This window comes from Anopheles maculipalpis, chromosome 3RL (genome assembly GCF_943734695.1).
Source record: "Anopheles maculipalpis chromosome 3RL, idAnoMacuDA_375_x, whole genome shotgun sequence".
Lineage (NCBI taxonomy): Eukaryota > Metazoa > Arthropoda > Insecta > Diptera > Culicidae > Anopheles > Anopheles maculipalpis.
Genome location: NC_064872.1, coordinates 31,093,073 through 31,119,361, shown reverse-complemented (window position 1 = coordinate 31,119,361; position 26,289 = coordinate 31,093,073). Strand labels below are relative to the sequence as shown.

Below are 26,289 nucleotides of genomic sequence, written 5' to 3'. Positions count from 1 at the left end.
TCAATACAGAATTTTCATTCAACCGTACCGGACCGGTACAGTACTGCAAAGGCACTAGGAGAGGATGCCTATTGTGTGTGTGTGGGTTTCCGTGTTGCGTTTTACGCACTATGCCTCTACGGTGTACGACCGAATAGCTCAGACGTCCCATACATAATGCAACTAAATTATTGATCAAATAGCCCACACCTACTCTCGGGAGGGCTTTGACACATTTGAATCAGGCTTTAATTTGCTTACGGAATATTAATCACTTAATGAACGTCTGGGTGTGTGCTTGTGCCTGTATTCCGGAGGTGCCACTGGACAGAGAGTGTGGGACGTGTTTAAAAATGTGTCGTTCTCAAGTTGGGTTGTTATAGTTGTTCATTTTGGATGATGCGGATATGAGTGTGTCCGATAGTGTATGCAATATGCTGGCAACTTAAACACATCGATTATGTAGAACGCAAAAAATAATTTGATAAATTCCATTCCAAAAAAAAAAAAAATTACGAATTGAATTACAAAAACGAAAAAGTATAGGAAAAAAAGAACATCGTCTTCCTTTACATAATATTTTAAAAAAAATTTACAGTAATGCTTGCTCATTGCCTTATGCTGCTTGTTAGCAAACATCTTATGTAGCGTTGAGGAAGAAAAAGGAAAACCATCCTCGAAAGGAAAAAGGAAACAAATTGAGAAGATCTTAATTATCGTGGAATATGAAAAGCACGACCATTTTCCCTTATCGTTGCCGCTTAGTTGCTTCACCTTACGTTGTTGGATGCTGCTTCCGGTCAACCCAACGTGCCCTCGCTGTGCCTTCGCGCGCCCGTTCCGATGGTTTTAACTTGGTTCGGTTACTAATTAATTTCTGCTGTTTATATCTCTATTAAAAAACGTGACTGAATGAAAAACGAAACCAACTCTACCCGTCCTTCTTCCCGTTCTCTTCGGATGGTCGGGTGAGTGGGGAAACCTACGCAACCTCCCGAAAAAAAGGGACGTCAAAAGTGAAGGTAGAACAAGGGATTTGCTTAAAAATTTCTAGTACGAAATGCAGCTAGAGAATGAAGTAGAGGACCATTTGCAGGCAACACGAAACTTTGGGTCAGGTTGTGGGGGGAAAAGTTTTGCGATAAATTTAATAACTCCTTAATAACTTCGGTGTTGGTACCCGGGTACGAGGATCTTGATTGAAGTGTACGGATTAAAAGGGGGGAGGAAACATGAGCGAAGAAACACGGTTGGATGTGACGCAAAAATCCGTTAAACCATTCATTTGTCCTTCTGGGTGAATTTGTTTGCTGGAGGTATTTGTTGAGCCGCCGTATTGGGAGGCGTTAGATTTGTAGCTTTTGTCAAGGTTGTGCATTTCTAGATGAAAGTTTAATTAGACGTAAAGCAATGATTTAATTTGCGTTTCGTAGACGTGCTTTTGGAGGATTGGATTGGTTGGTGTTAAATTGGTGGGAAGCTAAGGATTGTACGCATAAGTTGTAGATGAAGTGAAGATTTATTTTGCTGTGTACTTCCCTCAGTTTATATTACAATTTTGGAGAAATTCCCTGCAAGAAGCTGTACATAGAAAAATGATTTCTTGAAAACATTTCTCATTTACAAGTTGCTTTGCCTCATCAACACAGATAGGAAAGCTTCGTTGGATCTTGTAGCTCGTTCCCTCGTAGGATCACCAACTTAAGGAAAATAGCTTCTTCTTTCGCAAATGTAGCAGCGCACTGTTACAGCTCATTAGGGGCCGCGTTTCAAGTGCTTCCAACTGGCTGACTTTTGACACGATTACACGAAAACCATTAACAATGTTGGCGGAAAAGGGAGCAAAACTAACCTGCACGTGAAAAATTGCTCATCCACGCGTTACCAATTCTGCTCCTCAGCCAAAAACATTCACTCGAGCGGTGCACCTCCCTCAAAAAACATGACGGTTGAATGGTTGAAAAAACCGTTGCGCACAAGAGGTGGAAAGTGCCTGCGGCCGCGAAGAAGCTTTTTGGGTGAAAATCCCATTGACGATGTGTTTAAATGACGAGGTGAGGTAAAACTAGCGTCTTAAGACAGAATCATGCAAAGTTGTGAGGAGGGAGTTTCTTTTTTTATATTTTCTGTGCGTTTAGAAGAGCGCAATGTGCCATCTCCTTCATCATCGTTTACCGCTCATTAACCTTGGCCTAGGTATGTGCGCTAGGCTACCGTCCGTTAAATTCTAGTCCTGTTAGAGAGAGGGAGAGAGACAGTGTAAAAGCAAAGCAGCAAACCGTGGCAAGAATTGCTCTGGGAAAGCGTAATTTATCGTCCCGTGATTTATGCTCTTTCATCTTATGTTAATTAAATGAACGCTGCTATAAATTACTAACCGAGCGCGACAGAAGTCACACCGGATCGGTCTTGCGTGGGGAGTAAGGAGTTACCGCTTTCACGCTTTAGCTACCGCGAAAAGCTCCTCTGAAGGGATGGCGATTGCCCCTCGTGCAAGTGATGGGTTGCGGGATGAGTTTAGCCGGGACTGAAAATAAAGTATGTTTGGTAAAAATGTGCGTTTAGTAAACGGGAATTGAGCCGAGCTGCAAAATATGTCATAAAATAAAGAAAAATATAAATTAATAAATAGTTGTATCGAACAGCTTTATAGAATTTTAAACGGTTACAGAAGAATCAGAAGAAATAGGTGAACCCAATTTCTAGTTGATAATATAACCGAGACCAGGCCGTGTTATGGGATTTATTTTTTTAAAATCCACTTGATTGATGCCGTTCCTTTATAATTCTTCCTGGGTGTAGTGACACTTTGTCAAGTATGACCAGAGCTTCGCTGGCCCTGTATGAGCCTTGATAGGCAAAACGCATTCCTCCTTACCCTTTTGTACACTCAGCAATTTAGAAATCCAGAGTCAGCTGTCAATGTTCTCAAACCCTTCCTTTTCAACTGTTGAATTATAGTTCCTGACGTCTGTGGACGTCATTCGCAAAAATTCGCGAAATTTTTGCTACCTCTGGACTAGAAAAAATAGCAAAACAAGCTTTCTAATATCAACTAGCAGCATCCAAAATTTTTGCATAAATTACCACTGGTGGAACTTATTTTTATATCTACTTCTTGGCTTAACGCTCCCTCTAAGGTACGCCAGTCATCGAATGACTTATTAGACTTGTTAGTTCCACGTTGTTTTTTTTTTTTGGTCAGTCGTTTCTAAGGGCTCCTGATGAGGTTTGATCCCCGGTTCTGCTGTGTGCTATTCGATCAAACATTCATGTGAAAGATTTGCAGCTCCCCCATACTAATCTAATGCCACACTGATTGATTTAAAATAACGTAACTGCCTTGAGCACACTTACACCGCTGACTGGGCGCCTCCATCAGCAGCACTTTTTACCGCCTCAGTTCGACATATGTTCACTTTCTTGGCATGTGTACGTATTTTACAGCATACAAGATTATACGTTTCTGAGAAATGAGTTTCTTTATCGTTGCTGTAATGTCGTTCCGCGCAAACATATGCTTGTGGACGTCCACCGGAGCAGCACAGCAATGGGCGACAGTAAAATAGTAAAGCACAACTAAAAGTACGATCCTTCAGCATGATCTCAGCGCCTAAAGTGCTGCGAAAAGCGGTGCACCGTCTTAGCGAAAACCGCCAAAAGGAAGTGAGATGATACGATAAAATACATCGCCTCCATCATCGAGCTGAGCTAGGAGCGGCGGTACTGGAGCAGTACTGGGATGCGATAAAGTGACATTAAGCATAATGTACCATAAAAAAAAGGCTTACGTGTGCCTGTGGATGCACCGAGAGCGATGATATCGCTTGTGCGCCACCGGATGCAGCATATATCTGCAACCGGGTGGGAACCGGCAGTACAGGGATTAATAAAAATGCTTATGATGCACTTTTATTGCATCATTCTCGAACTCCGGCCAGCGCGTGATGCTTTCCGTGCAGTGTGGCATCCGGCGATGGAAGTAGTATGTACGCCCGTGTACAGTAATACTCAAATGAAAATCAAGTGGGAAAAAGTTTAGAAGTTATTGTACGCGCGGTTATGATAGTTCCCGTTCCACTACAAGTGTTCGCGAACGCTGGCGATTGGGTTGGTATAGGGTTGGTACATGGAAATCGTTGTGAGTCCATGCTCATTGGGCTCGGGGATATGCAGGCAGCTGCATCGGCATCGTTCGTAATGCAGAGTTCGCTGTGTGGATGTTGTGTTCCGGTCGCTTGAGTACGAATTTAATTAAACTTTTGCTGGCAACTTTTGACACTTGTGCTTTTCTGTACGCTACAGTGTTGGAATTAGTCGTATAGTAGTGCGATTAGGTCACACAAAACATTGTTGAAATGTTTTTGCTGTCGGTCTTTTCGTATTTATTTAATAAACGCAGTCCCACGACGGTTGAACAATATTATACAGTTTTACTACAAAAAGCTTGTTCTGAATATATTTTAAGATTTCATAAATATTTCATATTTTTGTTTTAAATTTCTTAGAGAACGATTGAAAAAGCACACTTTTAAGTAATGTAGAAATTTTGAATTTGCTAACATTATTAGTCAGCCACACTCTTTAACATCGTCCGAAAGTCTCGCTAGTCTGTCAAGAGCTAGCAGTACCATCGTCTCACAATTCAATGCACCGAGAACACACACACACTTAAACGTACATGCCCGATTGTATGCGATCACCTCTCGTGGACCGGAACAACTCGAACCATTTGAGCTACGCTTGAAAAAACTTGTTGCCTTGCGAAAACTTGTAGCCTGGCTTCCGCCGTCTCGCCGGCCCCAGGATCAGGGTGTGTAACGCTGTCTAACGCTGAGTGTGTGTGTGCGTGCGTATTTCTGTGTGGACGCTTCATGAGGTTTACTGAAGTGAAGTGATTGATTATTTACCGACGTGTGTACCGAGCGTGCGGTGCAGGTCCGGACGTGTGCACTGGAAACCAGTTCCCCAGTCGCCTGGACAAACAGGCGACGAAAGTCATGCACACACTTACACACGAAGAAGCGAACGTAGAAAATCGTGCCCATTGACCGTTTGGCAGCACCAGAAACGGAACCAGCAGGATCGGTTGCATAAGAGCTCGGTGCTTTCGGGTTTGGGTTCCAAGTTTGAGTGTGTACTACCCGGTACTTGGTGGTTTTGCAAGCAGCGTCTATCGGTTGGTACGCCTGCTTGAGAATGGCCGGAAGAAAAGCCAACTGCAGTGCAAGGCGGGTACATACAGTGGCACACGGTGCACGGTCGCATCGCCGCTGTGACGACGCCTTGTGCGAAATCATGCTCACGAAGAACGGGAAATTCTTCCTCCAATTGCGGCGAGTTGTAACGGGTTGTAATGGACTCATAAAAGCAGCAAACGCATAAAGTCCTGAAGCCCCGGTGACGGTTGATAGGCGCCCTACGGTGGTAATTCAGTGTGATAAATTAGTTTGCTTTTACTCGTGAAATGTGCCACTGTGGAAGCGGAATGAAAAATGATTACCGTGAGGTTTTTCCTCGTTTGCGCAGTGGAAATGGCAAGCATTTTCGCCATTTCGCCCCTCTGGTGCTGGTGAAACGCTTTATGACATTTTTGCCTCGACACATTTTCCCTGCACCAGGGGGGGGGGGGGGGGGGGGGAGGGGAACAGGGTACATGAATGGGTTGCGAGGCTTTGGCACACATGTAAACGGTCCACAGAATTGAGAATGATGTTGCAAAAGTGATGGAATACGGTGTCAAAGGAATATTTGTTTGGTTGTTGATTTTTGTTGCGCATGTTTTACCCAGCGTAGGACAAAGATTTCGAATTCCCGGTGCCCGGCACGAATTCTAGGCTACAATTCATTCTGATATTTTATTCTATTGTGTGTTATGTCATTTTGTGGGCGTAAGCACGTGTAGGAGTGTTAAGAGCGTCAAGTCAGTTGTTTATTATTTGACTTCGTCTTCTCGTTTGAGGAACCACTACATATCCTGAATAAATAGACTGATTTAGGAAACTTGTCATGCAACTGTCTTTTGTTCTATCAATCCACCTTGAAATCGGAAGAATTATGCACAGGAAAAGTATAAAATAATTATCAGTTTATATGGTGCAGCTATGGCCAGAACTAACAAGAAGCTGCAATTGAAGATTTGTCCATATTATGTGTTTCATCAGTATTTTCAGGGATGTTTCGGTGGAGTAGGCGACACGGGCGAACCGAGGTTCAAATCCCATCAGGACAGTATCCCACTGGTGAAGATTGACTGGTCCAAGTACGTGGTATCAATGAGTCTAGTAAGCTAGAAGGTCGTTAAGCAAAGAAGATAAATATTTATTAAATCGTAAAGTTCAGGTATTGTAACCGGGGGGCGGCCCGTTGGTGTAGGCGACAGCGGCACCGGTCTTCAAACGGCAGGATAGGGGGTTCAAATCCCATCCGGACCGTCCCCCCGTAGTGAGGACTGACTATCCAACTATCGGAGAGTTTAGTAAGCCATTTTGATGGCCGGCATGACCTTAGAGGTCGTTACGCCTAGAAGAAGAAGAAGGTATTGTAAATATTGAGGCATAGCAGATCCTGAAGGCCTGTTTATAACCAATTTAACAACATCTTGTCTAGCGAAACATGAAGTAGAGAACAGATTCCTCTACTATATACTCTTTTCAACAGTATTCTCTTCTTTTTCTTATCGACTTACCAGTCATCCAGGCTAATTAATGGGTGATTATTGATACATATCACGTAGTTGAGTAGTCAGTCCTCACATCGGGGGAACGGTCTGCATCGATCCTGCATCGGGAAGGTCAACACTGCTGTCGCCTTTACCACCGAATCTCCCACAGTCAATAATGTGGCGTGATCCTTCAAATGATGCAAAAACTGGCTTGGAAGATTTACCTTTGTGGAGCTGGGTTCGGAAAGTCGCCAAATTCCCACAAAATGGTGTAGGACTTACACCTGCTCTCAGTAGCAACATCTGACCATTCCCAAACCTGTAACGGAAGGCTTCATTTAATTCTTCTGCATCCAAAAAATTCAGATGCTCTCTGGAAATGCGAACATTATTCTTTGCCGAAGTCATGACTAAAGTCTCAGCTAATTGCTAAAGGATCTATTTCATTTTTACATAGTGCTTTTTTTATTCGTGCTTGTCTTATTTCAGAGTTTCTAAAGAATTTACCATCAAAATTCTGTAGCATATGATCCATTTTTCTCACTTGTACTATTTTATTTCTCTGTGATCTGCCCGCTGATCCTCAACCATCACACGAATGATAGATACCATAAATATAGCCAATAAATGTGCACACTTTCTTCATTAACCTCTGGCTTGCAGATGGGGTTCCATGATGGGGTGAAGAATGCAATAAAACATGCCGGCACTTGACCACCACCAAAATCTCCCTTCGTTTTCACACAGCCATTGTCAGCGAATGCCTACGCAAACATGTGCTTGGGAACATGTTTGTTTATTGATTTATGGTGACCTTCCGTTCTCATTCATGCTGCTGTTGCAGTGGGATATTCGGGTTGACTCTAGTCTGCGTGCGACTTCATGTGTGTATATTTATGTGAAAAGTCAACAACGCGATCCATTTGTGATAGAGTAGCAAGCATATGGTACGGGCGCCTTCATAAATTAGCATTAATTGTAAAAGTTAAAACTCTCCAAACTATTGCGCTTAATATTATGAGCGGTGTTGATTGGTTGTCAGTTGGGTTGAGCAAGATAATTCCTCCAGTCGGCAGAGCTAACGTTCGACAAAAAACCTTTCGATTCCAACTAGCGGCTTTAGTAATTCTAAGCACCAAGCTATGACTTCCAAAACCCTCTGTACGCAACCGCAGCTTCGAAGATATGTCTAGCTACGCATTATTGCTACCACAGCTCCGCGGGCGGTGCGTATTCTTTTCGGAAAAAGGTTGACTAATTTAAATTGAGCGACGTATGTCGTTTGGGGAACGATTTTGACAAGAACGCGCAAAGAACGTCACGTCAAAATGATGTGCGATTCGACGTTCCGAATGGGCGAGAAGTTCGTTCTTCGAAGCAGCATCTAAATGGAATTTTGCTGTATGCGATACACGAGTGAAATCCTCCTACACGCTCACGCATCCCTTTCGCACCCACATTCGGTGCGTTAGTTTCGGAATATGTATATGCATGTGTGTTTTTGAATTTTGAGATTCCATCACGATCATCATAAGCAGCAGCAGCAGCAGAAACACATCATTCGATGTTGTCGGTGGTGGGCATATGTTATGTGTGACGATACTTGAGCCCATTTCTTCGTCGGGAGCGATGATGCTGCTGCTGCCGCCAGGCTGGCAGTTACAAATTGATGTAATGAATATAAACGTAATTTATGACGACACCTAATTGCTGTCTGCTGTGGAGAATATTACCCGTGCTTACCGAAATATTTAGCTTTTGGGATGATTGTGCGGCGGTTGACATGGGTATGGTGGTGAGGTGCTGGTTCTGCTGGGATGTGTTTGACAGGCTCACCGCGTATGGAGGTGGGGTGCGGCTGGAGGACATTATGATGATGGTTTTTGCAACATTTAATGGACTGTTTGGTGGGGTGAACGGTCCTTTGGTGGGATTTAGTTGCCGCTTGCTTACAACGCTAGAAGCACCGAAAAGAGGTTTTCTTGACATTTTTATCGCACAAGACGCTTCAGGACACACTGTCAACTAAGTTGATAATGCGAATCCCGTAAATTAAAAGGATCATCAATGTTGCGAAATGTACGGTACACCATTATGCAAATGATTTCGCAAAATGTCTAATGAGAAACACATTTAGCGCTTAAGTTATTGATAAAATTTTAGTATTTAGATTACAACGTCATAACGCAAGTAAAGAGATATTTTTTAAATAATTTTTATTTTTGAATCTTGTATGAAGTTGCGCATGTTTGTTTTTAATTTGGAAGCTTCTTAGCACACGATCATCAACTATTTATTTCATCGTGTTACATTTGTTCATCGCAGAGTGAAAAAAATTTTGGCCTGGAGTAGTACGTAGAATGTCCTCAAGTGAAGTGATTTAATTCGTTTCCCCATTTGATCTACCGCAACGGAAGACAGCCTACCTCCTAGTGTAGGCAGCTGTACAGGTGTTGAAAATCACACATTGAAACTTAAAATCATCCACAATGTGCCTACGTATTGCGTGGAAAACCACGCGCACCACCGTTTAACTCTCGTGGCATTATACTTTCAAAAGACATTTTCCGCCACTCGGACTCTCGGAAGCACTTGGCCACTAGGAACGCTTTCCATATTGCCGCCATTATGTGGTTCTTTGTTCCCTGAACACTGAACGAGCTGAAGTAAAGCGCAGGGAATCATTTCTTTCAACTTCAACCGCAACGATGCTTTCTCAACGTGAAAGTGGCGTTATTTGTTGAAATGCTAGTTGTAGTTTTTGCTGTGTCTCAAATAAAAATTGCAAAAAAAAAAGGAAAGCAAGCTCAAGTAGAATAAAGTTCTTAAGCTGTTGATTAGTTATGTTAAATATTGTGATGAGGTTTTGCAAAAAATTCTGCGATACATTCCAGTTCGTTTATCGCGTCTCAAATATACAAAATTTGGTTCGAAGTAGGGCATAATTTTTGGAAACTGTCATCTACATACCTTAATAAATTGTCCACAAATTGTACTATAAAACTTCATTATCCAAGCGTCCCTTACCGTCGCTCGTTTCGGTGCTACTAACTCTAAAGCTGTGGTGCGCGGGTATATCTTACACACCTAATCGTCCTGCCCATTTTAGCGTAATTTAATCGTCTTATCTATTCCTTTTTTTTTCCTCTCTTCTAATTCTTTCAGAAATATCGTCTACAATCTCAGCATCTACGATCTGGCGGAAACGACGCGTCTCTCGTGGTATTCCTCCGACGACGACATCAAGATGTGCATTGTAAAGGGCAAGGATGAGGTACGTTCGGTTTTTCCGAGGGAAAAACACTCTCTCGAATATTAGACGAAAAGGTCCTTTCCCATCGGCGAAAAGGTTTACTTCAATTTGGACCGGCTTATCTCCGGATGGGAGAAGAGGCACACGTTATGTTTCTCATAATGTGTTTGCATTTCTTGATCGTTCGTTCTGGGCGATAATCAGACATTTCAATGTGCACGAATCGCTCATAATCATGTACAGTAGCGGAGTTTGTTGGAGCACACACACCCACAACGGGGATCAATTTTCTTGTGTGCTCAAAAATGTTTTTAAATAATGCATAAAGTAAATGAAAATGTTGATCAGAAAATTGTGTTTACTGAAACACAAATTAATAGAGGATGAATTTCCTCATTCTAGAAAGCTTGAGCTGCATTATTTTGAAGCAACAAAATATCAAAAAACCAGAATACTGTCTCTAAAAATCATTTTGATACATTTTAATATCGCTTATCGCACCCAATGCTCAAGGTGTGCTTATTTTTCTCTCCTCCACTGTATCAGTTTTCATGTTCCACTGAGTTGTCATGCTGAAGGACGATTTCGGTTTTTAACGCAAATGCAAAGGATAAACAAAGTTTCGGGCCGTGCCAGCCGCTAAAGTTGTTGCTAACGATTTGGTTATGCAAATGACCTGTGATAACATGTACGCTCACACTGATCACGAACCACCACCGGCAAAAGCCCGGCAAACGGAACGGTGTCCTTGTCCCGGGAATACTTTCCAACCATCCAGATGGCCAGTTGAGTCCACTAGCTTTTGCACGCGATGCTCTCATCGGGGCTCGGTGGTTCGAGTACATCCGAGTGACTGCTCCGTGTATTGTGTGACCGAAAGCAATTTCGGCGTGTTCTGTTTGCTTATGATACTAGTTGCGAAAATAATAATCCATACAACAGACGGGCGGGCGGGCGAAGCATTGTCCAGGGCGAGGAAAAGATATGGCTGTCCAAATATTCTATCTCACCATTCAACTTAATTAAAATTATTCCAGCTGCACTAACGGCAAACGGCAGTGGAAAGCTCTCACAGGGTGTGCAATATCGGTGCGTCCGGAGGTTTGAGGTTTTCCGAGCGATAGTGGCCCGAGTGTTGAAACAACCGACCCTATCTTTTCCAGAGGACAAAGACTTCGTTTTCTTTTGACCAGTTGCGAGAGGCACGGAATCAAAGGGGAGAGGGGTTGGTTTTGTAATAACACTGTTGTTAAGGATGTACATGATGTGTAATCTTCGTATAATAAACACATGAAAGCGCTGGTACTGTTTGCTGAGAAGCTTTCAGTAAAATTAAATTTAAACCGATTGCTATTGACACCGGCATGAAGGGGGTACAGTTAGTAGCTATTATGTATATTTTAGTGTTAATTGGGTAACGCTGCCGTACTGCATGCTTCATAGGTAATCTGGTTTTAATTGAAATTTGCTGTGGCAATTCTCGTTATGTAAATAATGACATTTGAAATTCAATAAGTTGTGTCTATCACTGTCGATAATTTGACGGCAAGTTGATGAGTGAAATAGAAACTTTTCGTGTTTTCCTTTGTACGGTACTACCTTCTGTGTTCTAGATATTTTGTGGAGGAATGGGCTTTGCCTGCCGAAAAGGCAGCGGTTACATTCAATTAAACTCAAACGATATTCGAGCTCCCCGAAGCTGCATTATTGTCTAGTGTACCGTAAGGTGATGAAAGTGTTTGTTGATAGCAAAGAAAAATATAATCGCAATTTAAACGAGTTCACAACACAAACACTGGAGCTTGCTTCAAGGGGCGGAAAATTTATCACATAAAATTCGTTTCCAAAATTGAGTGGCTCGTGGCAAAAAAGGAGAGAACAACAGGGGGAACTGGACAATTTATCCATTTTGATTATCTTTCATTTGCAACTGAGGCTGATGTATCTGCACCTCGACGAGGATACGTCCTAAAAAGTCCTAGCGCAAGAGCATAGGAAAAAATAAATCATTCCCATTTTTTTTTCCTTTCATCCACTTTCTCACTGCGATTTGGACGACTATCTAGGATCTCTGCCAAAACTATATCCGGGTGTTGGCAATCCCTGCGCAAGGATCGCTGCTGAGCTGCGGGACGAACGCGTTTCGGCCGCTTTGCCGGACGTACTCCATCAACGGTAACAACTACTCGATGGAGTCGGAAAAGCCTGGGCAAGCAATGTGCCCGTACGATCCGACACACAACTCAACGGCTGTGTTCGTAGGTAAGTGTTAGACATAATTTTTGAAGCGGTGTTAATAAAAATAATTTAAAGCCATATTTACTGAAAATGTTTTGAAATTTATTTTTACACAAGTATTGAAAATGCGGCACGTCAATCAAATTTTTATTAACTATACGACCATCATCGCTATTGACGATGCAATTTTCAAGCGTAATTTTTTCCGTTAAATAAATGGAAATTAACACCTCGTAATAAAGTAATTTTTGATGTGGTGTTTAATTAAAACCTGAGATCTGCTCGTACCACGTACCGCTTGCATTCCAGTTCTGTGTGCGTTTCAATGTCTCGTGTTACAATTGCCATAATCAATAACTTTAATTATCAGAGGATATCTTCTCGCACCTTATTAACGTGTAACATCATGCGGACGTTTCTGTGTTCTGTGTGTTTTATTTGAAATATAAAAAATATATCTAAAGCTGACATTGCCATCCACATTGCCATTCATAAAACATGCAAAATCGTCCAAAAAGCAACTCCTACGTGTGTCTAGAGGCAACTAGAAGGGATAAAACACCCGCAAAGAGGCAACTGCATTCCATTCGTTTCATCGAACAAGTTCGTCACCAGCCACCAGTGTCCCGTTCTCGAGGAAAGATGAATGGCTCGAGATGGTTGCTAACACAACAGCTCCCGCTTCGTTTCGCCACATCCATCCATCAGGATCATCACAAGAAAAAATCAGCCATCCACACACGTTCACCTTCAGACAGCATCTTAACGAAGGGCCTCATTTTCACAGGATAATTCATAAAGTTGAAGTTGGAAAAATATGCATACAATTTCTGTACAACCAAACCGTGTCGTGTTGAAGTTGCTGCTCGCCCGGGCGCCACGGAATCGTCCAACCCTAGCGGTAGTCCCGTGAGGATGGCAGGAAGACAACAAGGCAACAAACTTTTTCCCATGCATCTTATTTTTCTCTTGCAGTAAGCGACCACCTGCCTTCCGCAAGCGAGCGAGCGACGACAAGTTTTCCACTTGAACTGGCGCTTTCTTGACGGGCGCTTTTATGTTTGCTCTGCCCGTGTATGTGTGTACTGTGCTAGCAGTTGCGAGAGAAGCGTGGAAAACAAGGGCAAGCAAGTTTATGGTATGCTCCGACCGGTCTCCGCTTGGTCTCCTGGTCGCTATGGAAGAACAAGTTTTCTGCAATTTTTTTTTTTTGGGTTTGTGTACATTTTTTGTCCTCCACATTGTCCTCGTTTCATGCTCCGTATTTCATGCAAAGTTCACGGTTTTAATCCTACGGCTAAGAATTCTTTGCTACCCGTGTATTTGGCTACCTGCAAATATTCGGCTTCTCTTTTCTGGCGCTACACATTCCGGTGGCGCAATTCCGAGATTCAAGCGGGGTCCAACCATGAAACGAACAGGTTTTTTTTTTTTTTGTTGTTGCACGGAATGGAAGGTTGAGGAGATTTTCTTTTCCCCCAAGCTTTGGAATTCTTTCTGGTAAGGACAATTGCGACGAAATGACCAGAGTAAAGAACACACTAACCAAAAAACTCACTGTGCCCGCCCGCATGATCTGGCGTTCAAAAAATGGAAGCAAAGGAAAACATATTTTCTATTCTCTTGGTTCTCTAAAGAGGGTGTTTTTTTTGTGTTTGTGTGCGATGCGATATGGAAAGGAGTTAGGTGGAGATAGAGGGAGAGGAAAAAAATCGCTTCCCAAATGCGTGATACGGTTTGGAGCACAGCTGTTCCGGGAACCGCTCCTTCATTAGTCACAGACCGGAAATCACGTAACCGTTTACGTAACGATGCTGAAAAAGTTAGCCGGAAGAAGCCCTAGTTTGCGCTGGAACACAACACATCCCCGGTAAACGTTATTGCTTTATGTCCATGGTCACCGGGATGGCTGAAAGGGAGTAAAAAAAAAAACTAACGTAAACTGTTTCTCTCGGTGAAGCGGAAACATGGCTACATAAATTGGCTTACGAGTAATGATCTGACCGGATGTGGGTAGATTTTTTGGTAAGGGAGATCAGGAAGTAAAAAAAACTGGAACAAAGATATGTACAATAAAATAAATATACACACGAGCAAGAAGAACGTTTTAATACCATTTTGTACCTATTACCCAAAAAAAACTTTTAAATATAAATGCTAGAAGAGAGTGGAAGTTGAAGTGGAATTTTTTCGGTGTGTTACAATAAATTTACAATTGTGTCTAGTATTCCTTAGGGTGCATTACCACTACACCTCTCAAAAGCTGTCTTTTAACCCGACGTTAGGAGGTTCATTATGGTATATTTTTGTTTTATTTACACCATCTTGTGCTTGAAGTTGCATAAGGAAGACACTTACTCAGCTTTACTCAAGCACAATGGCTAACGAAAGCTGATTTTACACCAGCTGCTGTCCACGGTACAGAGAACCTTGTTGAAATGTGTCCGTTATTGTTTGAAGCGAACAGCAAAATTCTTCATCATATATTCTCAACCATTTTCTTGTCTACATCGAAATTGCACCCGAAATGCAGTCTCGCGTAGCATATTTGGTGTTCACAGTGCTCCTGTTCGTCCCGTTTTATCCCCCATCTCTACGTTTCCGTACAGCAAAAATGGTGAAAATCTCATCGTTCGTGTTCGTTAGCTTGTTAGCTTAGGACAGTGTGGCAGTTTATTTTCCCGCGCAGTAACTAAACGAAGCAGCAGTAGTAAAAATAAAAGGAGAAAATATGATCAAAAACTGAAAAGGATTTCCGTACCTCGGGATTGAGTCAATTTTATGTGTCGGCAATGTACGGCAGCAGCCAAAGCTCTGTAAAAGCAGGTCATACCCGAAACAATGAATACAAAATGCAAAAGGGGTTGGTTGTTTGTGTCCTTCCGGGACACTCCTTCCTACCGTTCAAAAGTGAGAAAAAGCTTCGCTCAGCCCGTACGGAGTACAAGGATTTATTACTTATTTACGTGCTCAATTTGCCATATAGAAGTGGTACGCTGTGGTAGCCTTTAAAGCATAAAGTCTCGCTTGTTTGTAACGTGCTAATGTGTTTTTTTTTGTGTGTGTGTCTCCAACATTTTGTTTGTTTGTAGTATTTTTCAAAAAAAAAAAACAAACCAGATGCACGTTCCTGGAATGGTACGTGCATTGCTTGAGCGAAAGCTGAAAGTGGAATGAATTTAATTTGTTATCGTTTTCCAACATCCATTTTGGCGCGCACGCCAACGATCGGTGGCATGTCTGCAAATCTATCGACCAAATCCCATTTTACCATTCAGGCCACCACTCACCCACCCAATGCAGCAGCAATTTTTATAAGACTCTTTGTGTGTGTGTGTGTGTGTTTATAGGGTTGGCTGGGAGTGATATTCGCTGAGGCAGAGGATGATAAGTGTTGGTGGTAGGTTTTGGGTGGTTTAGCCGGTTTCCCGCAGGAATCTCATTATCCGCAGCCCAAAAACCGGTAAGCGGTTTGATTTTACTTTCCTTTGATTCAAGCACTTGGAAAACAGCAACAACCACCAAAAAAATAAACTGCACACACAGTAACCTAACAAAATACAAAATGAAATAAAATAAGGGGGAAGTATCGGTAACTCAAGCGTATCAACCATGACGCGCTGGAAATTACGACACTTGAACTCTCTCGCTCACGCTCTAGGAAATAGTGGTGGGCACGGAAGCCCGTACCCTTCCCGCTTACGGTGGGCTATAATCTCGTCTCATACAGGCTGCGTGAAAGTCCTTGGCGTATTATGTATCCTTCCGGTGGGGGGGGGGGGGGGGGGGGGTTTATTTTCTCCGTTCAATCGGTTTCTGATCATTATCCATCAAGCGATGGATCTTTACGCTTCTGCGAGATGATGGCTTCGAAAACCGAGGGTTGTGCCGAGGGTCGCGGCAAGATGCAGAATGATTGGAAGCACGAGGTATGAGCGATGGATTTTCATAAAACCCGCGTGCCCATCGCTTCTTCCCGTCCTTCTTCCACATCGGTTTTCCTTTTGATGTTGAACGCTTGAAGCGCAGCGGAAAAAAGTCAATCTTTCCATCTCGCGACCGGCGCGCGTATCCGCTTAGCTGATGTTGGCGAAGGTACGGTACGGTGTGTAGCACGCAATAAACGCACGTGAACCACATTCGTTACGTTTCAGATTAGATTGAAGTTGCTGATTGTGCGTAAGGGCATAGTATATTTCATTACAAATCGTAATAGGACGAACGAAAAGGCGAACACGACGAACGAAGCAAACTGTTCAATGAGATGTACACTGAAGTAGCTGAATCCATAAGAAATCAGTTTGTGTTGTCTTTAGTAATATTTCAATCCATCTATGGAAGTAAGTTTTCAAACGTAAATTTTTTGTGAATTTTATTTGTTTAACATTGATAAGTATGTTTGTAGTCTAAAGGAATCTTTGGTCGATCTTATTTGTCCTTGAAATTTAACGTTTTTGTACATTTTTAGAATGTAGTAAACTATTCCTAAGAATAGTTCCTGTCGCCACCCCAGAATACTTTGTAGCCAGGTTTGAATTTCGGAGTCTAGAAAAGTTTCTTTCAAACTCTTTATTAATGTTTGCATTTGAAAAAATGTCCTTTTTTCGGATGGCGATAAAAAAGTTTAATCAGATGATTGTTTTTGATAAATATTCCATCGCAGGAAATAATTTAAAATTGCTTTGAAAAAATCTACCCCTCTGCCATTAACGGAACCTACGGTGGGCGGAATAGACGGCCGCCTTGGGCGGAATAGACACCGCCTTGCGAGCGTTCTTTCGACCGTTAACATGGTGGACAAAAACATGAACGAAGATCTGTTTTTCAGAACATTTTCCATTTTATTTTTTAAAGTTCTCCTTAGCTTTCTCGACCAAAAGTGTTAGAATCGCACGCTTCAAGTAGTGATGGGCAAAATACTTCTTTGGTTGGAATCGATTCCTGAATCGGTTTTAGAAATCGGAATAAGTTCTTACAAACTAAGTCGATTGTGGTATTGGTTCCATGAATCGCAATCTGTTCTAAAACTAGTTCCCAAGTCGATTTTAGGATTAATTTTAGAATTGATTCTGAAATGAGTTCCGGAAATCCGATTGCTTAACAAATCAATTTGATTGCCCAAAACTACAGCTTGTAGCTTCAAGTTGGCTCAAAAATTCTCGATAGGGCAGCAAGGGGACGATGGGTGAATATAACCGACTAAGGTACCACCTCGATGTTCTGCCGCCATCTCCTCCAAATATAGCTTTGAGCAATGGAGCAATGAACACCGTGTTTTCGCCCTTATGGCGTTTCTTGACGAACGACGAGAATTCAAACAGGTATTTCGTACTCAAAATTTCCTCGTTCATGGTCAGTCTGGCGAGAAAGAAGAACGGCTTTGACATCCCTTACTCGCTAATTGTCAATCACATCAGAAGCTTCTTGGGAAACTCGGTGTGTGAAATGAACTTCACCTCGGTGTTCAATTGCTTCGAGGGGGAAGTAAAATACGAAGTCCCCTGAAAGTCAATGCCATCCAGGGTGTGATAGGTCTAGTCGTCCATCACCAATGTTTTGACGCGTTTCGCCGGGAAAATCGTGTTCTTCATCTTAACCAACCGCAGTGGTCCGCGACGTCCACTTCCTGATATGTATGTTTATGTCTTCTTACATTGGAATTTGTCGCTCAGGATCGGTGGCCGTCCGGAACCGGGCTTTCCTGCGATGGTCTGATTGTTGTGCAATAGAGTATTTGGCGTCCACAAAATGCCGTACAATGTCCGTTTTCCGCAATCCACGTTATTTTTATGCAAACGTTATTTAATCTGGAACAGCAAACACAAATATTTAAGTCGTTTTTACTGTAGTCATTCCTTGAAAATCGTGTCTTTCTAAGTGCCCTGCAATAGTTGTCACAGAATTAACATAAATAAACTTAAGTTTAGGATGCTCAAGCATCGAAAACAATTATTAAACCGCCATCTTGTTTTTAACAACAAAAAAGAATAGTGAAATAGTCCTTACCGAATGATGAAAATTATGTGTAAATTATTTATGCGTTTTTAACGTAGAAAATTACCTAAGAAAATATTCTATCTATTGTCTTTTATTCGCTTTTATTCCCACAATCAATTTACCTTCACGCTTTCCTTTGATCTATTTTCAGATAACGAACTTTACTCGGGTACAGTGGCCGATTTCAGCGGACTAGATCCCATTATCTATCGCGAACATCTGCAAACGGAGCAGTACGACAGTCTCAGCTTGAACGGTATGAAAAGGATTAAAACAGAACATTATATTCTATCCCAATAACATCAGACCTGTATAATGTCCCGTCCCCACCAATCCCATCCACCCAAATGCATACGGTAACTCAATTTGCTTACAATAGAGGAGACCATAATTTCAGGCACAAGCACAAAGGCAAACATGCCACGTTCATTGTTTAGCCAGAAAGAATAAACAGTTTAAATTAAGTTTTGCCACTCTCTGCACGCTGTACAAGTAGCTTTGTACTTCGTAGAGCTAGAGGACTAACCCTGGTCACATTAGTTCCACGTAATCTACCATGCTGTGTATGCCGTACGCGCAGCGAATTACTTTCATCCGTCGGAAATGTATAACACATACTGCAATTCGATCAGCGCTAATTGCAGAGCACAGACCAACTAAATGCGTGCACAAACCCACTAACTAGCGCTACCCATAATCCTCGTTTCATTCGTAGTTGAATTATTCACAAGTTCTTCTCCACGCACCCACCCACCGAGAGGCAAAACTATCTAAATAATTATTCCCAATAATACATACCGTTGACGCTGTGAAGCGCCGTCATATTATCGGCTTTAGAATATTGGATTCTCGAACCGATGTTCCCGTTCCAATGCTTTACTGATACCCCGGGTACCATCTGGTAGGCAAATAGTTGTCGTGCATTAAAATGAATAATTAATCGCACCTTTTGTCCCGCTCCAGTCCCTTTCCTGCTGCTATTCCTTACGGGTCAGAGGTGTAAATTGATCATTATCGCTTTCATAAATATTTCAGCGCCCAACTTCGTCGGATCCTTCACGCAGGGTGACTTTGTGTACTTCTTCTTCCGCGAGACGGCCGTCGAATTCATCAACTGTGGCAAGGTAAGCATCGGGGGTGGGGAACAGGTGGTGTTTTAGTGCGGCACGAACGCGTTCTAGTGGACATCATAAATGGATCGGTTGGGCCAAAAGAGCAAACGCGAAGTGTACTACCAGGTCTGCGGAGGTTTGCTTGTGTTTCATTTCACAGACAATTTCTCCCATTCACAAGAAGTCGCCATTAGCCCTGGCCGAGACTGGGCATGTCGAACGATAATGAAATAACTTTAATTAAAGTGCTTTTCTTCGCTTGTTTTCACTACTTGTTTTCTCACGTCCGAGTTACTTTTTTTGTCCTCCAACTTCGTCCTACTTCCTTCTGTACTTGACGATACGTGTAGAGTTCGTTTTAGCTTCCCTATTTTCTTTACCCTCGCTCCTTAAGAAATCGTTATGATATTCTTGTCACCTTTCTTTTCCTTTTTCAGTCCCTTTGATTATCACCACTTTGTTGCCTTGCCGCTTTTTCCATGCAGTATACTCTGTATACTCTTGGGGTATAGTTTTTCACTATGCCGCATTCATATTGCTAAAGTTTTTCCTCGTCACCGTTTGAACGTTTAATGCAATAGAGAAGCAAAGAAAAAAAAAATCGGGAGAGTGAACCTGCAAAAAAGGGTAGTGTGTCTTGGCTTTTGTGTGTCCTCACGTCTTAACTAGGTTTGAGGAAAATAATTTCATTACCGGCATTTCATCGTGTTGCGTTCGCCGTTGTCAAACCTTCACTACACACACCGGCTGGGGCTTTGCGAGCATTTTCTCCTACATACATAAGGGGGGCACGAAGGGTTTTTTGGCGCATGATTTTAATTCTATTTTCTAACCAACACCGTTTTTTCTTTTCTTCTCTTCTGTGTGTGCTTATTAGGCTATCTTCAGCCGTGTGGCTCGTGTGTGCAAATGGGACAAAGGTGGCCCGAATCGGCTAAAGAACCGCTGGACGTCTTACCTAAAATCGCGCCTGAACTGTTCCATGCCGGGCGATTTTCCTTTCTACTTCGACGAAATACGTAAGTACATTCACTAAAATATTGTCCTGCAAATTATTTATTATTTATCTGCAAACCTTTCAAAGTAGTAACTTCTTGTTTTATTTTCTAAATAAATTAGGTGTATAATTGTTCTTTAAGTATTTTTATTTGAAGCTGGCTTTGCTCTACTATTAAGTCGGTATCAAATAGAAATTTCAAATAGAATAAGTCTGTTAGAAGTAGTGCTCTTTTGACTGAGCGGAGCGAGTCGCTCACCCTCATCTCGGAGGGTGGTGAGCGCGAGGTAGCTCAACAATGAGCGGATTGCGCCCAGAAGTTGTTCGCAAACCGCTCAGTGCAGAGGTACGTGATGTTTTTGTTTTATGGAGCGCAGTGAGCGCGCTCAGTTAGGTGAGTGGAGCGATTGTGGTAGCTCTTCCTCTCAACGATCCCAACACTAGTTAGGATCCCGTGAAATAACACACGTATTTTGTTTAATTATTATTATTTTATTTAAAAGACTTTATTTTCTCACAACTGTTTCCTATCATATTATACAAAATTACTTTAATTTAAACGCATACGCGAAAACGATAGCATCTTTTTTAAAAGTTCACCTATTTGGAAAGCCGGAAAAACTTATTCATGTTTTCATTGCACCACCTAACGCGAGGTAATACTGTATTCTTTATTTTGGGTGCTCCGTTTACTATTTCTCCCCCTCCATCATCCTTATTCGCGGAAGGCACCGTTGCCTGCCCGAAACGTGTGAGGGAAAAAGTTTAGCTACAAGCAAAATCGGTCGAAAATAAGACGTATCCCCGCCTTCGTCCGGAATATATATATGTGTGGGTATATGTGTGTGTGAGTGCAACCGGTGAACTAGTAGCTGCTGCTGCACACTTCAAAACTTCAACTACTTAAAAGAACCGATCCCTGCGAGCTGGTGATTGCATCTAAACAATGGTGCAAATGCGGAAGAAGTGCGTGTGTGGTTGGTGGCAGCGGTTCCCGGAAGCCAGGAGACAGGAAATGAAATTGAATCAACAGCAGTTGAAAAATAGTTAGCTAGGAAAATATTGAAAAGTCAGCTCGTAGTGAATAAAAAAAAAAAAAAAAAGAAGGACGAACGAAAAGTGCACGGACGGCGCTGGAAAGATCTTGCCGCATCATCCCTGAAGAAGGATGGTGTGATGTGTTTGAAGGTAGTAGGAGTCTTGTGTGGTAGGAAAAATTGAACACCATCACCGCATCGTCAGGGTCTATTCGGTGGAGGAGTGCTTCGAAGTGGTGGTGCCTGTTTATGTGTGTGTGTGTGTGTGTGTCTGTGTGTTGGACAGCAGCGTCATCAATTCGCAACTTCGGTACAACTTCTTGCACTCTGCTGCAAAAGCAAAACGATCCACCGGGAGATGAACTGCGCCCGTAAAGGAGGAGGGCGGGAATATTGCAGTGTTCTAAACGAACATTTGCGCTGGCTGGCCGGGCCCAAGGAAGAAAAAGAGGAAAAAAGTTTTCAAATCCTTCTTCCTTCGATGTCTTGTTTCTATCGAAACTCATTTATGTTGTTTGCTCTTCTGCTGGTGCTACTGCTGCTACTGTTAGTTCTGCAACGAAGTTGTGTTTGCTTCTCGTGCGTTTGGCACGAGAGACACCATGCGGATGTTCTTTTTCATTGAATTGACCTTTTATCCCATCTGCCATCGGAACAGCAGGGGGGCAGCGTGCGCTTTAGAAGAAAATAGGTTTAGCCAGTAAACGCACCGAACATTTAATCAAGCAGTGTCGATGTTTGCTTTTTCGGTGGAAACTTAAAAAAAAAAATATGAAATACCCTCGCGCTGTGCTGTGTTTGAAATCTTAAAGCAGGTATCCTTTCGTGATTTTATTGAAGTCAAACTCGCATAACCATATTCTATTTCATATTTACTGCAAAGCGATATTTTTACCGTTTTATTTTGTTATGAACAATTTCTTATTTCAATATATCTTATCATTACGCAAATTATGTTGATGTTTAGAACTGAACTGAACTGAACTGATTTTAAGAACCGAAGAATATGTTTTTTTTTTAAATCGTATTAACATGATCTTATCTTTACTTGCAGAATCTACCAGCAATCTCGTGGAAGGCAGATATGGACATGCCAACTCTAAGCTCATCTACGGAGTGTTCTCTACCGCACCAAACGCAATCGCTGGATCGGCCATATGTGCATTTTCGTTGCAGGTAAGCCATCCGTTTGTTCTACGTAGATTTACTACCAGTAGCAGTTACTCAATGATTGACGCATTTCTACCGATCAGTACTCCTCTACTTCTTATTTCATGGTACAAATGCATGATGAATAAAATTAGCCCAATATTAAATATTATCGTTTTATTACCGTCCTGTGTAAAATTCGTTCAAAAACCCATCCTTCTATCGATCCAGTTTGTGTGGGAGCGTCCAGGATGTGTAAAACAATTTACCAAATGCTGTTATCATTTCGTTCATTTAATATTATCCATGCATTTGCTTGTACGCTGCGCCGTATCCACGCAAAGTGGCATCATAAAACCATTCCCAAAAGAACAGTTTTGGGTCGGTGTGTGTGTTTGGAACAATAGCCAATGGATAAACAAAAAACCTTGGTTACGCATTGTGCTAACGTTTCCTACAAAACCTGCACCAACTAGACGTTACTTGCCATCATCGATCAATTGCACTGCATTGATGGTGGGGTTTTCCACACTCACTCATTCCCCGCGTAGGTTGTGTAAAGAATTTGGAACAAACATTTGCCATATTTTGCTCTCGAGTGTGCTGGTATACACTGTGCATGTGCATGTGTGAGTGGTGAGCTTTTGCAAACGCTGCAGCTTATTTAATGAAATTTTATTCCATTAGCCAAATTGGGCATCCGTGTTTAGGGCTGGATGAAATGTTCACTAATTAAAACTGATGCAATGCATAATTTCCCATAACCTGGTAAGGGAGAATCCACGGCAACACTGTACACCGAAACCCGTGTCAAATCGTCTAATTGGGTGAATATTATCAAGCGTACATATTTGGATGATTTGGTTGAATATTTGTTAACTGGTTTATATTGTGAAAGAATTCTAATGTTTGATAACTCAACAACAGACTGACGAATAATCCGAAAGCTTTACAATCACGTCACTTCAATCATCATTATCATTACTTCCTATTCTCTGAAGCTGTTCACAAACGCCATTAAACCTTTCACACACACGCACACAAACCGTACTTGAAAAGTATCGTAAAAAGAATCACATTAAAGGTGCTTACTTGGAGTTGGAGTAAAAGCACCAAGTCGACCGCCATTTGCAGAGCATTATCAAAGATGATTGATTTCGATCGCTGGTTTCGATCGAAGCTATGAAGAGAAGGAGTCCCAACAGGAGTGTCTTTTTGTTTCATTGCGAACGTCCTTACTTCGCTAGGAACAGTTGAGAAACGCTCTGTGACAACCGTGCAAAGTGAAGGTAGCCATCCCGCTCGCTAATGACCTGTCGCTCGTTAGACGATTGATGGACGGGATTTTAAATTTCATTTCAAAGACTCTGTATACCATCCCCATCGGACTTGGACAGTAGTATGTAGAAAAGAAGTTCACCTTGAAGGTGCTTCCGCTGGGAGTCCTTTAACCCAGTTTGGAAAGCTTTTTCTGCGCAACTGACAGCCTGAAGTAAAAGTCAACCGCTTGACCCGAGCGATGGGGTATTAATAAGGATTTTTTTGTGTGGTTTGTTGACAATGTGACACCCGGGAAACGCTGATCTTTTGATCCTCTTTGGTTGATAATATGATCAGATAAGAAGACATCTTTACCTCATCTTTGTGTGCAAAACAGAAGTGACTAATTGATTCTATTGCTGTATTAATTAGAAATTTCAAAATAATTCCCTTAAAATACATCAATCGAATAATTGATATGAATGTTTATACACCTAGCTGCTTGTTAATGAGGCTTCTTCTTGCTTTTGTTTGCTAACGACTATTTTGAATTTTGAAGCTTTGAATTCGACCACATCCCCGTACGAATCATATTTCATTTCGCGCATCCTTTTCAATTTTCATCACTCGCATTGAGGCAACCATTATGAAGGTTTTCGTTTTGTGAAGGAATTTTCCTCGAACTCATTGCAAATGAAATTAATACCATTAAGCCACCCTGCCCATCGGTGGCTTTTCGCGGCACCCCGCTCCAACCCCAATGACATTACTTCGCGAAATTGCCAAACCGCACTCAAAATGAGGGTCTTTTTCGTTATGTTCGCGTTTTCTTCGTAGCGTCACAAATTTCCCTTCCTGTTGACCTATTTTGTTGTGGCACGGGAAACGTGTCCAGCGAACCAGTTGGTGGTGGTCGTGTGCCGACATTTTTTTTTATTCCGGGTGTTTTGTAATATAATCATCATCACCATCACGTGCACATTATATAGGATCTTTTGGACATTATTTACGTTTTTTTTTCATGCTCTGCAGCATACACTGCAGCTAGCATATTGGAGATAAATCGCATTAAAATGTAATTTTCTTGATAAACGATAGTAACACATTTCTGGTATTGTTTTCTTTCTTTCTTTTTTTCGCAGGAAATTTCGGATACGTTCGAGGGAAACTTCAAGGAACAGAGTGGACTGAACTCGAACTGGCTGCCAGTGAACCCGCTAAACGTAAGTGGATCGTTTCGAACATTAGAGTGAGCACTCGTACAGCACGTGGTTTATCGTTCATGCGTTCATCCGCCCTTCCAAGCGCAACAGCATAATCCGTTGCACTTTTCAACAACAAAAAAAAGCATACACCATCTTTTTACCACTAAATATGGCTTTGCGTTAGTAACTGGTTTCCCGATTTAGCGATAATTGCTTTCAATAGTAATCTGATTAGTGTGCGACAAGAGTGTGCAATCAACTGCCCGGGCTGGAACTGGTCGCGCATTGCAAACGAAACAGCCAGTAACAACTTTCCGGACTGCTCATTTGCCACATACATCCCGCATCCACGGGTAGATAAGAAGCAGAATTTACCGCTAATTGGATCAAAGCAACGCGATGTAAATGTTTCACCACCATCAAAGTCTAGTCCAGAGATCCAGATCCCGGCAGTGAGGGACAGCTGAGGTTGGTGGATCAAGCTGGGCAACTGCAAACTAATTAGTGCAAACGTGTGCTTATGCCCGCTAATTAAAATAAAACCAAACGTGAACCGTGTGTTGTGCTGTTGATGGTCTGCTGCCACTGCTGCTGGTACGCTGGACTCTTTGTCGCTTATTTATCCTGTCAATTTGGAATGGCGTGCTGGCGCGCTGCGACCACGATGAGATGGACGTTTGTCTCGAGGATATGCAATGCCACTATGGAGTGTTTTTATGTCACTTTACCGAATAACATTCATTTCTCTCTCTCTCTCTCTCTTTCTCTCTCTCTCTCTCTCTCTCTCTCTCTCTCTCTCTCTCTCTCTCGTTTCCGGTTCATCTTGGTGTTTTTCGCGCTGTTTAATGGGCAGGTTCCTGATCCACGGCCCGGTTCGTGCCACAACGATTCCCGTACCCTGCCCGATCTGACGCTCAACTTCAAAAAGACCCATTCGCTGATGGACGAAACCGTGCCCGCATTTTTCGGCTCTCCCATCCTGACGCGCGTCAGCACGATGTAAGTGTGTTGTTGTGCAAAGCGTTGATACCATATCAGTGGAAGGAAACGTTTGAAACTGGTTTTGCATTAATGCTTCTCTCCCCCTGGGGAGAGGAGAAGCGGAAGGTTTTGCTGTGGATAGATAGAGCAGGCAGGTGCCCATAGGATGTGGAAGATTAACCGCATAAAACCTTTTTGCTGCCCGGGGGTTTTGTTGATTTCGATGTTTAGATTTGCTAGGACGCTTTGCACCGAGCAAAGTGAGGCTTTCTTTCATCATGGGAGATGTGGGAATAGTTTTACCATTAGAAATAATTGCACCTTCTATATGTTATGCAAAAACAAAAAATCAACTAGCTTGACTTCATATAATAAGCAAGGATTAGAGTAGGTGTTAATAACATAAGTATTAGAAAT

General features: G+C 42.2%; 2 protein-coding genes across 5 annotated transcripts in view; one reads left to right on the top strand and one right to left on the bottom strand.

The window, feature by feature from the left end:
• LOC126565173 (CD63 antigen-like) overlaps positions 1 to 26,289 on the bottom strand; it is a 317,200-nt gene that overhangs the window by 11,097 nt on the left and 279,814 nt on the right. The window lies entirely within an intron of this gene.
• LOC126564131 (semaphorin-1A) overlaps positions 1 to 26,289 on the top strand; it is a 147,996-nt gene that overhangs the window by 110,229 nt on the left and 11,478 nt on the right. For all 4 annotated transcript variants that reach the window (XM_050221076.1, XM_050221074.1, XM_050221077.1 and 1 more), the window contains exons 3-10: positions 9,809 to 9,917; positions 11,963 to 12,158; positions 18,283 to 18,387; positions 19,167 to 19,255; positions 20,121 to 20,262; positions 22,332 to 22,453; positions 24,829 to 24,909; positions 25,745 to 25,890. In XM_050221076.1, the coding sequence (XP_050077033.1) occupies positions 9,809 to 9,917; positions 11,963 to 12,158; positions 18,283 to 18,387; positions 19,167 to 19,255; positions 20,121 to 20,262; positions 22,332 to 22,453; positions 24,829 to 24,909; positions 25,745 to 25,890 (990 nt within the window). The remainder of the gene's footprint in view (positions 1 to 9,808; positions 9,918 to 11,962; positions 12,159 to 18,282; positions 18,388 to 19,166; positions 19,256 to 20,120; positions 20,263 to 22,331; positions 22,454 to 24,828; positions 24,910 to 25,744; positions 25,891 to 26,289) is intronic.